The 17,956-nt window shown below is 41.0% G+C and overlaps 2 protein-coding genes across 3 annotated transcripts in view; both read right to left on the minus strand.

Moving 5' to 3' along the window:
- Window positions 1–67: 67 nt before the first annotated feature.
- Window positions 68–916, minus strand: LOC135483039 (uncharacterized). The gene has a single exon (XM_064763539.1). The coding sequence runs from the start codon at window positions 914–916 to the stop codon at window positions 68–70; it is 849 nt and encodes a 282-aa protein (XP_064619609.1).
- Window positions 917–1,661: 745 nt separating this feature from the next.
- The window catches only part of LOC135483202 (neuronal acetylcholine receptor subunit alpha-10-like), a 55,411-nt gene continuing 39,116 nt past the window's right edge, over window positions 1,662–17,956 (minus strand). For both annotated transcript variants that reach the window (XM_064763859.1, XM_064763860.1), the window contains 4 exons: window positions 12,421–12,465; window positions 11,248–11,357; window positions 9,859–10,394; window positions 1,662–4,323 (listed from right to left, as the gene is read on the minus strand). In XM_064763859.1, the coding sequence (XP_064619929.1) occupies window positions 3,782–4,323; window positions 9,859–10,394; window positions 11,248–11,357; window positions 12,421–12,465 (1,233 nt within the window). In that variant the 3' untranslated portion in view covers window positions 1,662–3,781. The remainder of the gene's footprint in view (window positions 4,324–9,858; window positions 10,395–11,247; window positions 11,358–12,420; window positions 12,466–17,956) is intronic.

The following is a 17,956-nucleotide window of genomic DNA, read 5'->3' on the forward strand; positions in this document are numbered from 1 at the left end:
CTTAAATTATTTCCTTCGAGCCATGTACATGCTGCTCGATTCCGGAATTTGCTTTGGATATTATGATTTAATTCCTATGCTTCCTTTTGCAGCTTCTCCAGGTACACAGCGATCGATGGACACCAATGCACTGGCACCAGTTGCAGCCGTCGAAGTACGTCCTGCCCTTGTCAGAAGAACTCAGACAAGCGGTCCTTTCGGTGACCCTCGGGATAGCAGTCGGTGCGTCTCCTTTATCGTCGCGTGATCTAGTGCGGCCTGACAAAACACGCGCACGGGCACGTTCCTGAAACTTGTTCATCACTGGGCGCTGGCAGCCTGGGCGCTCTTGGTCGTAACACCATGATGTTTCCAATCCCGTGCAGATGCAGAGTTTGCATTCGGTTTCATAAAACACTGTCCCGTTTGAATGGTCACGACAAGTCGCCTCGGTTGTGGACACAACGATATCTTTGAATGGTAGCACAGGGGGACAGGCACGCCGGGTGCACGCTGCGTATTCACTGGCCTTGCCGGTTGGGCAGATGCACATGTTACAGCCATCATTGTAAGACTTTCCTGCGTTCTCCTTGGTGCACATAACGGCAGCCGGTAACGGTCGGATTCGTGGCAGCACGGCAGGTCGAATCGGACACGCCTTCCGGGTACAGTACGCCTCCCCGATATCAGCGCAGTGACACCAGTTGCATCGGTCAAAGTAGTTGCGGCCATTGTCCGACTCGTTCTTACATACTGCTGAAGGAGGTATAGGCTTGATCCGTCGTATCGCAGACTCGGGTAACCATCCCAACACGCTGGCCGAATATCTTGCGATCGATTTCTCCCTTGCACTTAGCTGTGTGCCCTCTTGAACTTTCTGGGTAAAACCGAGCGGTACATTAATCAGAAGGACGAGCAGGATTGTTGAATGTAACATTCTCGATCTGTGGACAATCATGTATGATGACTGGCTGTGTTTATATCCGTCGTATCATTGATGTTCTTGGCGTAGACCTTGTAATTTGCTATCAGACTTGATACACTCTTGATAAAAAAGCCCACTTGAGAATTCAAGCAGGTACTATGGTACAGAATGACACAATGACCGAGATGTAAATGGTTGCGAAATGGCAGTAGGCCACTGCTTGATAAAGCACTTCAAATATTGTCATACTTCAAATTGATAGTCTTCGCCCAAATCATTTGTCCCTCGGCTAAATTAGGCGACTTTTGACGCGGCTTTTGGCAACAGGACCGATGTAAACGTATAGCAAGGCGGCTTCGGCTTGGTTAAAAGGCACTCGGGTGGCTGTTTTCTATGCTTAAGTCGAAGAACGATCAGAAACGCTAAAATTGTGAGGCGGTCGTTATGCATGGCGGCCGCCATCTTGGAATACGTGGGTGTGACCGGGGTGTGACGTATGGCGCAACCATGGTTACCCCTTGTTTTTGACGTGACCAGTGACGTGACCGTGTCATTTTGTCTCCCGTGTGCGGGTGATTGAAACAATCACGACAAAGACGCAAAACATTTCGAAAACAAATGTTTTCAGTTTCGCTGTCATTTTGTTGCCCGTGTGCGCTCAGCTTAAGACCCAACTATTGGACGACTGTGCTGCGTCTATCCTGACTCTGAGACATGCCAGAAGGAAAGAGACAACAAAAATAATATAACAGTCAATGTATCAGTCATTTATTTTAATGTATCTTACAGTATTGTGGATGGATATCTCTTATATAACTTTAAAACCGATGTTTTTTACAATTTTCTGACTAGATATTTTTTGTAAGTTCTATTTTCATTAGACTTCCTTGACTTGAATAGAAATAACATTCAGGACATCGGTGTGTTTTTAGAGTATGACACGACTACGATGACATCACATGAATCCAAAACCATAGTATTTACACTTTACACGTAGTATCAAAATGATTTCAGTCAGAAAACCCGCCCTATACGATATGTACATTAAATAATTACATAATATATAAATAGATACATCATGATCACTTGTCTAATCAGACGCCCTCTACAATACATTGTACTTCTTCATATAGCTTTGGTAACAGACGGCTTTTGATTGGTCCTTACCAACACACAATATTTTTTACAGGATTACAGAATTTCTAAGCAATTCAAACTCTTGGATACAAGTAAGGCAAGGATCCCAGAACTTCACTTTAGCAGAAGTTGGGCAGTTTTGCTCTTTATACCCCAAGAGAGATGACCGCTCTCTCGCTGTAACCCGAGTCATTGACAAGGTCAAAAGGCGTACACATAGGTGTCCTTTTAGGCTGCACACCAACATCCTTTTCACAGCATATATCAAGTTATTCATTATGTTGGCCAGTCTTCAAGACAACCAATTGAAAATATGTTGATAGGTATGAAACAAAAATGATTTAAGATGATAATGATGATAATGATGGTGATAATGATAACGATGATGTTGATGATCATAATGATGAAGATGATGATGGTGATGATGACGGTGATGATGACAATGCAGACGATAAGGATGATGTTGACTATGAAAAGGTCAATGATGATGATGATGATGACGATGCCAATGATGGTTATTGTGTAAAGGACAACGTTGATGGCGATGATGAAGACTATCACGATAATGATCAGGGATGATAAGGGCGCGGAATAAGGTGGCAGGTTGTTGATTGTGACCCTATGAGGAAACGATGTTGCTGACGTTTGGATATTAGTACTGATGGGGATTAGATGAAGAATGATGTATGCAATTAATGAGAATGTTCATGATGGTATTCTTGGTAATACCAAGTATGCACTAATCTATACTTATTGGTAATACACTCATGTAAATAATGCCATAGCTTGTGAGAAAAAGTGGCGGATTCTGTGAAATCTTTGTTGAGGTTCGAACGATGTTTTGCGCTATCTTGTGCATGGTACGGGCTGGATATCAATCTACTGTAACAACTCGAGGCAACTTAGTAATGGCGTGCATACGAAATTTTAGGTCGAATGATATTTCCTGATGATTCGAAGCAACAGAATAGAATAATATGTTTAGACATGATAGTGATTCCGATATCAATGAAGCAAGTGGTGCTGAAGATGAAGCATGATGCTGGTTATGGTAAATGTTGAATAGATAACACAAATGTAACCTAACTGTGACAAAGTATTGATTACGGTCCATTGATGTATTGATTTGGCATGTTTTAAAGAGTTGGAGTTGAAGCTACAATCCATTACCGTATACATCTCCATTTAAATATAGCGTTTAAGTCATGTACGTTAGAATGACGTTAGAGATAGGACAGGCCGAATCCCTCTTTATTATATACATGTACTAGAACACCAACCTTCACATTTTAAGTCATTCTATAAAATATAACCGTCCAGTTCCCAAACGATCCCGGCCACGCCGAAACGGAGGAATCAGAGGAAACGGTGGATTCAGAGGACCGTGTGCGAGCTTGATACCTCCCTTTGCGACGTACAGGTAACATTGATATTTTGAAGGATGTTTATAGCTTATCAAACTGCACTTGTGTGGTGTTGCGACTGACAGTAAACTGTACGAGTCAATCAACGATCCCTATGAACAGTTAAACCAATATGTGACATAGTATCCAATCATATCACATAGTCTTTTGTTTGAAGATGCCGATATATGCGCGAGTATACTTTATTCAAGACGTATTAAACAAGTAACATTATGTCACATTCACATTAATCTCGTGCATTACGTCAAAATACTCTAAAGGAAAAGGCAACTTTTCACGACTGCCGTATTGCTGTTCGATTAGCTAACACACTCCTTCACGTATTCGCATATGTACCTCCAGTTGGCTTATACATAGGCCTTATTACGAGAATCACAATAGATGAAACGAATCCACTGATGAAAAACAACCAAAAAAGAAAACGATCCATGATATGTGCAACCAGCCGCCATTCGTCCACGATCTCTTGAAAGTTATCCTCATACGTTTGTTTGGCGACGAGCACTCTTAAGTGTTTTGAAATCTTGTCGAAGGCCACGCTACCCCGTTCTCGATCTCGTCTGTCATGGGACAGTTGCAGGGGGCTTAGCCTCCCGTTACAATTGGTGTCCTTTATATCCAGATGATGCTCACCGAATGTTGCAAGGCACATTTCGTCACGTTTCGCCTCTCTGCCGTATTCTGCCTTTTTTATGGCCTTTCGCATGAATAGCAACCTGGCGACGATTTTGAACATGATGAATTTAACCCATTCTGGCACGGGTCGTTCATGAGGGCCCACATGGTGAAGCTGAAGCACGAAGACCGTTAACACAATTGACAGTGATGTCATCGCCATTGTTGTAGTCAAGTAGATGCCTGAAAGATTAGAAAAGGATGATTTGATTAATAGATTGCAGGAGAAAACTTTTTAATCGTGCCCTGATGGTTTTCAAAAAGTGAGTTAACAGCCGTCACTGTTACATAAGGCTGACGTTACATAGGCCTCATTCGTTCACTTCCCACATGTCACGTTCCCCTTAATGCGTTCGTTCCTCACTGAATGCATGCCACAAGGCCGTGCATTCACCGAGGAACGTTAAGTAAAGCTGGAACGTGACATGTGGGAAGTGAACGAATGAGGCCTATGTAACGTCAGCCTTAATCATGTTTGAAAAGAACGTCCAGATGTTTTGGTATACTTATCTACTTATAAGAATATATTATTTTTTCATCGAAAATACGTGACGTAGTAAGGCGAGGATGATCATGATGAAGAAGACATTCAGGTGTTTATGCTGCTCTAAAATAATCTGTATACCTCTGCCAGGGGCTAAGAATAATCTCAAGAGCCAAGAGTCTTGAGAAGTTTATACTTCCCTTCAATTTCTCAAAATATTCAAGACCGATGAATCTGATATTGTCAAGTTATCATAAACCGTTCGATTGATATTGATTGTCAAGTATATTTTAGATCAATCACCCCATTTTTCATCCGACAAATTACGTTAGGCTTTGGCGATGTTAATATAACACAACTTGGAAAAAGTGGTTCACCCAGCCGATTCTAGGAGTTAGCGTAGCTTGGGAGACGAGATTTGCTCTCACGGTGAATCAGAACAGACCTGACCCGGCGTCATAGGAAGTACTTTGTCAGCAGGTCACGTGTTGAGCGTGTAGCCATCATATATGATTCATTTGTCTTTCGTAACTTGATTTTCGTAACTTGTTTAGGTTTGGCGTTCAGGAGTGAGAGTGAGTGATTACGGTGTCCTTAAAGCTGACGTGCAGAAATCATATGAAGCGCTGATGGTGACTCGACTCTGTCTACTTAGACTTTAAGATTGCGGATTTTTTGGCGTTGATAAGGTTGATTTTTTAAAAAATCACGTATTGGAAGTGACAGGCTTTCTCGCAGTAAGATTTTACAGGAAAAAAATGTTTCAAATAAGACCATCTTTGCAGCGTTTACTCAAAATGATGGCATTTATTGCCTAAATCACAATAGTGGTTTATAATTTGTACGGTGAACCAATCAGAATATTGACTGCAGTATCTGATCATTCGCACCCGAGACAAACATCGGCTAAATGCTGTAGCAGTTACAATGCCTATTGATGTTTCCCTTCTATTCCAAGTCACACCTGTTGGCATGAAGATGACACGAAAACCAATGTTGACAATGGTTTTTTCCTGTCAGTTTAGACTGGCCCACGATGCAAGTTTAGGAAGAAAAAAGAGTCTGTTAAAAATGATAAGCATTCTGCACAAATCGATTTACTTCACTTACAAGGAATCGGCATCATGACCTAATCTGGCGGTGCGCCTGATCACGCGAAAAGACGTGACTGTTGATCAGTCGTTTCAGGTAAATGAGGACAAGCCGCCTGTACAAATTAGATTATATGATGAGCGAAGCAAGTTATTTGATTAACGACGAAGTCCCACATCGCGATGAAAGCAGAGATTGCTGATGAAGCAGGCAAGTGCTATTTTCTCAAGAAATTAGTGGGACGAGGAATAACCTCTTTTGATGGGTAATTACATTACTCAGAAGGAAAGAAAATGTTGATGATAAACACCGGAGTCGATTTTTATTAAAGCGGAATGATTTTAAAGAATCACAGCGAAGGAAATGCAATTATAAAAGTAAGAAAAAATCCAATAAGGGCAACTCTGGAGTATTGATACGATCTTGATGACATATGGCTTTGAGTACAATCGTTTCATTTTTTTGTAGTGAGTGTTTCATATGTGTATAATAAGATACGCTCGGCACTCGTGATTTGATCAAACATTTCATATCATTGGCTTAACATGTCTGTACAGAAAAATCTACAAATTACTCGACTGACGTACATGTAGGCATTAAATGTAAAGCCTTGGCTTGCTATATTGGCTACAAGATACAACCACCCATAGTTCACATGCCAATCGTGATGTATGCTTAGCTACTATAAAATGATGGTATGTCATATTCCTGATACGACTAATGTGAAAAAAAAAAAAAAAAAAAAAGGTGAAATGTAGGAGAGAGTGTCCGGGGAACAAATAAATATGCACTGTTCGTCTGAGGTTACGGTGGCCATGGTCTCTTTAGAACCACAGGGAACTAATGACCATCACTTTTTGCCGTGGGGACATTTAAGACTGCTGCACGTACTGGGGAAGAATGCAAATTGGAGTGGGAGTAAATGTAATAGTATCAAACTATAACGGCGCCCTCAGGCTCAAGAGCAAATGAAATCTCAGAATCGAGTTGGCCCAGTCAGTTTGTATCACACGTCGCCCCCTCAATATCACTCATCAAATGTATCCTATTTCTTATTTAATCTAGAATACCATTCAAGGGATGATTTGATGAAGGTGTACCATACACAGATGTGTCAGGAAGAGTATTCGTTCATCGGAATTTCGATTTAGTTACAAACGCTGCATGAATCTGATCGAAAATTGCTCCCATTAGCCTATAGTCTATCCGACTCTCAACCGCAACAACAAATCATTGCAATAAGACCATGTATAGTTTGTCTACTAAGAAAACATGTTAAATATCCGTCATCTGTCATGAGACCATCGGTCGTCAAAAATTTGTGTGGCAAAATTTGTAACCGCAGCTTCTGATGTTGGCCACGGTATAGATACAAGACGGGGTAATCGAGAGCCAGTAATCGGTAATCGGTGGACAAAATTACTCTCCTTTATACGATCATAAGCCTACTGGTATTTCTCCCAAGATATCTTTGTTGCCACCCGAGGTTTTTACATAGTTGATATTTTGTCGTATACGCTGAAGCGGAGCTCGGTACTCCGAGATTAGAAGGAAGGGAGATATAGCGGAGAGGCAGCGCCGAATAGGATATGTAATTATGCTGGATCCGTCAGCCGTCTCGTGACAAGACTTAATAAACACTTATTGAGATAATGGGAGACGGCAACAGAATTATTGGTTCCACAAGATATTTGTGAGGAAATCATGTTTCCTTTCTCACTGCCCCGCCCGCTGTAGCAAGTTAATTGGCAGCCAATAGCAGGCTATTCAGATTGGACGGGACATGCTAGTGTGTCAGATGGGCCTCGTCGTTCGTTGGTTAAGTGAAGTTGACCCCCGATTGGGCCACTTGTATTTGGTAAGTTTGAACCTTTAAAGGTCTACTATGACTTTTTGACTATGATGACTCTCAGCACTGTTAAGATCAGCAAATAGACGTAAATCTGAGTCGTCCTTGTGGTCCTAATCTGCGACAATCTGCTCCGAAACCCCGAAATTGTCAGATGTTAATTTCAGAGGGAAAAGAATTTTGCCGCTTTCAGGTTTTTTAGGTACACGATCCATGTGATGGACACATCTCCAATCAAGCTCGCCTCAAAAATCTTTTCAAGTGACAATCATTTCTACCAAAGATCATTCGTAAGCATGATAAGTGTTACCCTTACAATTAACCTTCAAAGCCCACCATATTAAACAGTATCGATTGGTCAAAGCTGATCAAACTCCGCTGAGATTCTGACAGAAGATGATTGCCAGTTGTATCAATCACCCAAATATGCATGAGCTAATTATTGCGCAGATTACCCAGAACATACATGTTTTGCAGTATACTCATTTATAAGTAGATTAGCGTGTTTTTAGAGATTCTGGCTAATAAAACTTATTGCTCGAGGATGTGTTTACGTCACGACCACACGTATCTGTCATGTTGACAACAAACCAGAATGATAATATACTGTATTGTAATCTGCAACTATCATACGTTCACAGGCCATTAAGACTGGCCATACATCTTTCGATGTGTTTTTTTTAATAAACAATCATCAGCATAACACTCAGAGACAGAAAAGCAGTCTGCATCTGAGAAGCTTGGGGTTATTTCCAGTAATGTCGAGTGCTTGCAGGATTTGTACTCTTTATGCAATGCTGGCCCTAACTGTAACCTTTCTAAACCGACCATAACCCTTATGATGTAGAAAGAACATGGAAGGAATCATGTTAACGCAAATTTCTATCTGCAATCGGCATCCCCGCATACTGGGTTTAAACTTACCGTCAGTTACGCAGCTGCACGAAAAGCCCCTAGGCTTGGTCATGTGCAGTGCGGGCTGTAGCATTTTTGTGATTATCCAGATTCTGTCACGAGGAAGATTGATAATCAAATGATGCAGAGTGATACCGCAAATTCTCCCTACAAAAAATTCACAGGATTGTCTGTACGGACCCAATTTGTTTTTACGACGATTCGGACATTGATATTGAGTTATGGTGACGGCTTACATCCCGAATCTATATTATGTACAAGTCAGAAACATACCGCAACTTTGTATCTGCTTGTTGGTTGGATAAGCTGCATGGCAAATGGGAGAGAGCTCCTTTACCACCCCAGGAGGAGCCATTATGTCCACTCTTAGATAAAAGTATTTGGATTTTGAAAAATCTATATACTAGTACGTGTAGTCTTTTTATTTGTGTTGACCTGCGAAAGATCTCTCGGCTGCATTCAAGCATGTTTCAACTTAGTGACTCAATTTCCACAATACACGTACAATCACCGCGACCTTTGTGTGATCTACCAGTCACTAAAAGTTTATCGTTGTCATGATGATTGTCTACACAACTCAGTATTAATCAGCATTTGAGGTAATATCTGCGAGGTGACCAAATATTCATGTCTTGAAAATGATTCATTAGTTTGTCAGTCAAATTGAAGTAGCGCCACTCTTGAAAATGCCCATGACTTAATCTATTATGCTGTGTTATACTACACAGCCTAAGTGTATTAAAACCGCTGAAGCGAGTGCTCATTCCTCACTTCATTATGTATTCGCCGAGGTGTGCAGAGCTCCGCTCCGCTCTCTCGGTTAGTAGAGCTGTGCTATGTACTCCTGTACATTGTTCAGGCTCTACACTGTGTATTTTGATGAGCGAGGGTCGTTTATTTGTAACTGTTCATTTGCGGGCTGTCACGATATAAGGCTACCATAGCTGCAAAGGTGGAGTGAGCCTTGCAGTTCATGGAAGTCATTCGTGGCTTGCCATAATAAATATATATATTTGTTTCGAAAACACCGTGTTCGTGTCATTTTATCGTTTTCCACTGGGCGCCATCAATAAACATAGTTTCTAAAACACTGTGTTCGTGTTAGTTTAATGTTTTTTTATTGGTAAACAGTAAGTATGTGTCCCATAATCACTGTGGTTGTGTCAGTTTAGTATTTCCATAAGTACCAGAAAGCTGATTTTTCCTGGAACATTATCGTTTCAGATTTAGTGCTTTGTAACCTTTAGGTAGTAAAATGACAAAAGTGCCACCGAACTACCGATTTTAAAATATTTAAGCTCACGATCATATGGCCGCTGACCGCATTACCGTCCGCCCCCACAATGATTACCTAATCTATAAAGCTAGTCATGCTTACCTATAAGTGGAACGAATTCTGATGTCGCTGGCATACTCTCGGCTATCAGCAACATAAACACAGAGAAAGCCAATAACACAGTGATTCCTAACGTAATCTTTTCACCAGAATCAGGGGGCAACCAGAAGCCCAACAAACTCAGCACCGTCAGCCAAAGACAGGGGAAGATTATGTTGAATAAATAATACAACGTCCTACGGCGTATGATGATTGTGAAAGTCACATCGGGATATGGCTCGTCACAGCAGGCGTATTTTACTTCGTTTCGTACCACAGATATTTCCAGCAGCTCCCATTCTCCGCTATATACATAGTTAGAAAGGTCCACCTTCGCAGACCGGTTTGTCACATCTACTTGAAATCCATCGTAAGTCCAAGACCCGAATTTCATTTTACAAAGTTGGTCGTCAAAAGGAAAGTACGTGATGTCTATTTTGCACGAGCTTCTGAACTTTGCTGGAGGAGGCCAGAATACTGTGCCGTTATTGTCAACCATTGCTTTGCTTTGCATGTATCCGTTTGTGAAATCATCAGCACTGAAAGAGAAAATGACATGATCATAGATTGAAGTTGAATTTGGATGTAGTAAATTTGTTAAGGTAAAGGATTTACAAGACCACGCATGATACACTTTTCCCAATCGCATCATTTTCTCTAACTAATCAATCATGAAAGATTCACTCGTGTACAAAGTAAGATTGACTCGTCTTTTTCATGCCAGCCAGAAGAATTTAGATACACAGTGAGGTTCCGTTAAACTTACGACAGACACGCTTCAGATTCAGCAGGGACATATCAGTAAAAGTTTTCAAAAATATGCCTGATAAGTCATTTTTCTTTAAGATATCAATATATCCTATACCATTTTCACGGGTGTCTGCATTCACTTAAAATAGCAACTCTGGATTGCAGAATGTGGCAAAATCGATCTCATTTTCTCGGCTGGTTTGCTATCTGAGGCTAATTGGGACATCGTTACGATCTCTGATCGAAAAATAATCAGACTTCGTCATGAGCTTTATGTTTCCCCTTGCCGGGGCGTAAACGTCAAGAGACGACAGACATGCATCGGGGCTGGGGGCCAGGAAAGCAGTGGTCGATTGAAGTTTCAGTCTCACTAAGTTTACTTGGAACTGCCTTAAAATTTAACTTGTGGTTGTGTTTGTGATACACTGTCAATAAAATATGATAGCTATCCAAAGACGCGATGTCTAATGCAGATTTGGTCGATTGCTTTGCCTTTGGACTATAACTGCTGCTTCAGGCAGGAACTACCAGCAGCCAGGAAAGTATCTTCGACGAACTTAACTTTTAGCCCGAGTAAGCTTTTCGCCCTTCACAGCTATTCGCAATTTCCTCGTCAGTAGGAGTAGAGACAATTCCTCTTACCTGTTATAAAGGACGATATCAGGCAGCCATATTTTATTGCAAGGTACCCTTAAAACTCTCAGGCCATTGTAGTCTTGTGGGTCCCACTTGAGCCTTTCGTCCACCCATTCCTGAAAAAGGAAACGCAGTGTTTTACGAGTTACCATAGTCGGTAAAAAAAGACTTTGCCTTATCTTAGTATTGACACCTAGCGATCGAACGAGGAATGGATTGGCTCGAGTTTGCTGAATACCTGAATTTCCCCTGCAGAGATGGTGAGCGAGGGTCAAGACGGCACCCTCTGCAAGCTGCAAAAACATTCATGATTGCATGATGTAAGTCCGTATACCAAAGGTAAAATGGCGCAGAAATTCGTTTTTCTACCATTCGAATTTTCCCGCACCATATTTCCATCACATACATGATACGCATCAATCATCATGAATACATTTTTCTCAACGAAAGTGAAGTATTTCTGGCTAGACGCTATCGTAATTGATCGCCGATTACCTGATAAAGACACAATCATCAGCTAATTAACTGTCTCTTCTCATCAACACGTCGTCCATCTTAGACCAAGTTTCCTTTTCCATTGACGAAAATGGAGATTAATGTGAGCGGTGTAGACTATCACATGTAATTTACGAAGAACAATTACCGGGGAGTTTCTCCCGACGGGAATTTTGCGCCCGTATCCGTATCGGGGTTTCGTTTAGACCGCGAAGGAAGCATCATAAAAATGCATCTATCCTTGTTATTCAAGCTATGACCAGCTTGTTAGCCAGATCCTAGTGACCCACCATCCTGGCCAGTCGTCATTGATTATGGTCTTATTATGCCTTGATTAGCACTGTGACAGGATATGTATTGTACCTTGCAGCTGATGAGTATCGTAAAGAGCGGGAAGCAGTCGCAGCTTGTGGGATGATCAGTTGCATTCGAGCCTTACCTGATACCGCAAGTATCCTGTAAATACGCCTGTGAAAACCGAGCGGTTTCGCTTCGGTTCCCTAGGCTAATTCGCCGCGTTTCCCACTCTAGTTGCAACTGAGGATGGCTCGGGGAGTAACGATGTCAAGTCAAAAACTTTTGAATTCACTTCGAACACTGCTTTTGGTGCTAAAATAACGTTTTACACTGGAAATCAATGACCGTACCGTCGCTGGCGAATTTTGCCATGGGAAATTATCTTACCTGCTCAAGCCAAACGTTTGTCGTCAACACTTGGTTTACCTCATCCTGAAAAGATACATGACAAAAAATAAGAACTTTCATTGAATCCAATTATCTGATTTCATCCCTCCTTAGTGTATCTTTTATAGTTTAGAAGGTCACTGACCGAGACGGTGTCAAAATGGACATCGTCAAATATCAAGTGGCAGCTGCCTGTAATACAATTCCACGACGAGGAGAAGGTACGCCTTGATATACAACTGAAATGATGACACCAAGTCTATTTTCTTCCAACTATTTTTTCTTGTTCTTCGTCATATTGATGGCTACCCCGATTCTACCCATCGATTTCCTCTTTGTCTGGAAACAATGTGATCATTCATTCATTGGATTCAGTTTGTTCTGGTCAGACTCCCGTAAGCGCTGAGTGTGTCTGAATAAATACATAATGCAATACAATTACATGTAGAGCGAGTCCGCGTGTTTTGTAACAATCAGATACTGTATTGGCGTTATTTATGAACAAGAAGAAAATTACGACAAATGTTGTTGCTTCAAGTACTTATAGCTGGGCAAATACAAACCGAATGAACTAGCATGCATAATCCAATCCTTTTGCCTGAGAGCTAAAGTGCTACGGCGGAGATTTCGGTATTTCGGGCATTCGCCGGATGCCAGAGGACACTTTAATTTCAAACTAACTGTAATCGCTCAGAGCCTATGAGGACGATCTTTATAATACATGCGAAGAATGTTCTCAGAAGATGGTTATAATACTCACAGCAAGAAAGAGGAAGTACAGCTAAAAGTTCAGAATGAAGCAAAAGCAGCAACTCTTTTCGTAACTTGTATTTCTCCATATTTTCCAAAGCTAGTAACCAACTATAATTGCCTAATGTTATATTCATTTTCGTAAGAAACTGGCTCCTCCTTCTCCTTCGAACAGCACAATATGTAATAGAAAACTGGGCTTATGCAACTGCTTCGCTTACAACAGCATCACAGCGAGTAGAGAACCTGCTCATTGTTTCTTTGTTTATTTGGTTTGCCGATAATTCTATATTATCTCTTGATCGTTGGTCATCTGATGACCATATATGACGTCTGAAGTAAAAAAGGAGCAATTCTGATTGCATCGTAATATGCACTTCTTCCATTACTTTTGTTTGTGTTTTCGGCAAAGCTTTGCCTCATGACCTGTGAGTCCTGCCCTCTCCTTGGATTTCCCCCAATAGAGTTCAAGCAAATCACGTTGGAGACAAAGTTGTTGTATTTGCGAACTTTTCAGGCCTGATATCTTAATGATGATCATTACATGATGATGCATACTCTAGGCGATAATGATGATTACTCCCTCTTCTTGCATTCAGATCAGTCGAAAAAGTCATGCAAGGGTCAGCATATTGTTTTCTTTTGATAACATGGAATTCAGACGTCATAACAACCACTCAAGCACAAACGAATTCGTCTACCCTGAGGATTAGTAGGTCTACCACAGTGAGTCTACCTTTCTAATCAGCACCAGATGATGAAGATTTTTTACTGAGCATGTTCAAACAATTTAACATGGATCACTGCTTTGAGCAATCAATCAGCACCATAGCATTCGTGCTGATGACGTACAATGTATGTTTTCCACATTCTGATCAAGGCATTTATATTCCGCCTCCAACACTGTCGACCAAAACCGCCAACAGGAGAAAGTATTTTTCCTGGGGGATTATGATAAGGAAACATCAATAGGTAAAAAAGCGAATAACTGATATTGCTCGAATCCGGTATTCACATTGTAACATATCTTTGCTCCAAGTCTTCGACAATGCTACACTCTCGCAATTATGTATACCATACTACACGTATATTGCGAAATATTTATGTGGTTTCCTGAACTTGAGGCAAATTATGAGCCTCTCTCCTCTTAGTAGTCTTATACTTAGGAGAGCCAAATCGGTTCTGGAGACCGTAATCGTATGACGGCACTCCTTTTTCTTTCTGAACTAAAGCAGCACCAAGCAAACACTGGTAGATTCAAGCCTTCAAACTACGGAAATTGTGTTGTCTAAAAACGAATCAGAAGATATCAATTCCAGCAGTGTTCAGCCTATTTCGACAGGCTGTCTTGTCTTCTTGTTATCTCCGTCTCACCGCGAGAGCAAACCTATAAAGCGCCTCAATATGTATCTTTACCATCGCTTTGCTAGCAGCATTAGCATGTTTTGGCATCATGATGCATTGGACTTACAAAATCTATTACCCAATATGGGTTGACGTTGGTGGTAGGCTACAGTTTAGTACTCTAATGTAAAGTTCGTTCGGGTAATCATAGCTGGTGATGTCATCTTCTTGAAATAAATTCAAAACAGCATGGATTCATATATGTACGAGGCGGGGATGCCAAAAAGACAATTTTCTGGTCCACCTTTCAATGAATGAACCGGACTTCAGTCAGTTTGCATAGTAGTCAAATCACAGTCAATGACACATACCACTACAATACCACAGCAGGTCAAAACTTTCATGATAGCTGTTTAGCAGTCAAAGACTATTACATGGAACAACTTTAGGCAGTTATTCTTCAAAACGTATCTCCAATCTTCATCCACCTTCTCGAGCGAAAATAGGCTAATCGTGCATTTGGTTTAATCGTACCTGCATTTCATTTGTTCATTTAGTTTTAGACTTCACCTAGCGACACCCTGAATCCTTACGCTACAAATCACCAACCTGCCCAATCGCAATCTCGTTACATCCAATTGCCCTTTCCCTCAAAAGTAATGGCGTTGTCCGATGTAACAAGCTTGTGAGATGTATGGTCCATCCCTGGGGGCAGATTAGTGTCCTTGTCTGGCCATACACCATAATGTGACGCCAGGGTCTCGCACTGACGGGCTGGTATGGGCCTAACTGCTATTGAGGCGTTAGATGAGTTCGGCACGTCTTCGTGCGCCATTTAGTTGTTTGGTGTTCATTGTACATATATGTGTATGTTGTGTCACTGCATCAAATTGGAAAACCATGTTAGTGTCTTAATTACGCTAAGCGTTACGGGATATTGCTAGCCGTGCTACGATCCTTGGAACACATCAAGTACATTAGAAAAATGGCAATATTAAGGGATCGCAGTTGAACTGAAAACATCGATTTTCTGTCTTGGTATCAGGATATCATTACCATCACAAGTTTTGTCTTTAGAAATGATAATCATTGTATACGGTGACATGAATTGGTCATGCAAATGCACTGACTCGAGAGACGTAGAGATTAAATATTATGTGATTGACGTATACCAATAACCTCTTCATTTTGCCAACGGTATCTAATAATACCCGTCGTTAAGGAAGGTACAATCACAGCCATGAATGTTGAATTGCCTGTGGGCTGGTGTGGTAAGATAAGTATAGTACCATTATTCAACCGTGACATTACCTCTGGAATGCATACATCATCAAATCACTTAGACGGCGAATCATAGATTTGGCAAATAAAAATAACAATTTCATTTCTATTCTTATACTTGAAACATCCCTCAAGGTATGAATGTAGTCAAATGACGTATTATACGAAGTGAATGCTTCAAGCGGTCACTTTTATTAACTTAGCTTATATGTAACTTGATAACTGAAATTCATCAAATTGGTTAATTTCTTGGTCACAGACACACAGGATCGATACATCGGGTTTTTTAGACTTTAACTGACAAGAACTGGATGGTATATTTGAAGGGGACATTGCCTGTGACCCTATTGATAATCCCTTTCAATAATTTGCGATACGAATTTGATCAACCAACATCAAAATATATATCAAACATTCCATGGGTTGAAACTCGCTACTGGCTACACACGTGATTCATGATACATGTGAACAATAATCGGACAAGCGACCAACCATAGCAAGTTTCACTTCCATCCAGTCACGTCTTGCGATGCTTCATTAGCTTACTTTGGGGTAAATTGGCATTCATCAAACAGGGTGACTTCTCGGCCACTGAATTGACTGATGCTAACCATGTTACCTTTAGATGTACTAACAAGAACTGGACGGTATCTTTAGTGTCAAAGGATATTGCCAGTACGAGACACAAACGCATGAGAGAATTTCTATTACTTGTAGGTATTGTACCAGAAATTAATCACTATTTTTTATTATTTCTGATGACTTTGGTCAACCGACAGCAAAATATCTCTGAAACAGCCCAAGGTTGACACTCACTACACAATTCGAGCACATTCTTATTGATACTGGTGCAGAATGGGACTGAAAGCTTCCACATCCATGGCTCGTTTCACTTCCATCCGGTCACGTCTAGCGGTGCCTTTATTAGCTTACTTCGGGCCATATTGGCATTGATCAAACAGGGTGACCTCTTGGTCACAGAATACGTACCCGGGTGATAATCAAGTTACTATGTGGGTTGTTCTCAGTCTTTTCACCTGTGGCAACTGGTGTTTTGGTTGGTTCGGTAAATGAGATATTCCTTGAGGAAGCGTAAAGAAAACGCACGGGGCTTCAGATTTCGATCCAAGCTCATCTTGCTGAATGCTGCGGCAAGTGTCGGTTTTGAATCGATGACTTTATTTCTTGTTTCATTTGGCTTGGGATTTACTAGATCATGTTAGGTGGCCAGGAGGACAATGTCCCTGCTCGCCACAATGCACCGCCACATGTAGCATCACACGGAGGATAATCTGTAATAGATTTGATTCGCTGGTGTAGTGATGTTGCACAATGCTAGCGAGTTTTAAAAACCTTACGATTACATTCCGTTGAAATGCACTATTTATACTTGACTTCAATTTTAATGATCTTCCCCTTGTACAAACTGCAATATCACTTGCGACTTGTCTCGTTTTTAAATTTATGATGGTTCTTGTATTCGCCTCCCAACAACAGATATAACGTGCCTCTTCAGTGCGGAAATCATGATTTCCTTGATTGCTTATCAACTTGTAGCTCTTGATGCAGCCGGAAAAGACAGCTAGCGTGATTTATTGCGCTGTGTTTGTGACACAAAGTGTCGTTTCTACGCATTTGTTGTGAGGCTTTTGGTATCTTTTTCAATTAAGCGGCACTGATTTCTGCCAGTCCCACTTTACAGAAAGATATTAAATTTTGTCACGTTCGTGAAAATGAAAATAGCCTTGTTTACAAATCTCGTCAAAGACAAAACGTATGACTGAGTTGCTGTCGTTGACTTTATTCTCTTCGTTATGAGGACGTATCCTTAATACGGGGACATTAGATGTATTATTATGATATTCGGATGTCAATAGTATAAGGTGTAGTTGTCATGAGAAGAATCAAACTGAACACAATTGTTTCGTTCTTTAGATTGGCGAAAACACGCGAATTAAACAAAACAGAAATTGATGGATGAGCACTGAAATAGCAACGCTGAAGAGCAGAAGTGGTTTGAAAACGGAAAGTCATTAATGGGAATTTCGAATAAGTATACAAGACTCGAATTCAACATGGTCAATGAACCTCTGCCTCCCGTCGCTATGCATGTGATTAGATGAAAAGGACCCATCTAGGCGCCGGCGTATTGCAATGCACT

The sequence above is a fragment of the Lineus longissimus genome, chromosome 2, assembly GCF_910592395.1.
Source record: "Lineus longissimus chromosome 2, tnLinLong1.2, whole genome shotgun sequence".
In the NCBI taxonomy this organism is placed as follows: domain Eukaryota; kingdom Metazoa; phylum Nemertea; class Pilidiophora; order Heteronemertea; family Lineidae; genus Lineus; species Lineus longissimus.

Coding starts and splice junctions, on each gene's coding strand:
- LOC135483039 (XM_064763539.1), bottom strand. CDS start 916: ATGTTACATTCAACAATCCTGCTCGTCCTTCTGATTAATGTACCGCTC.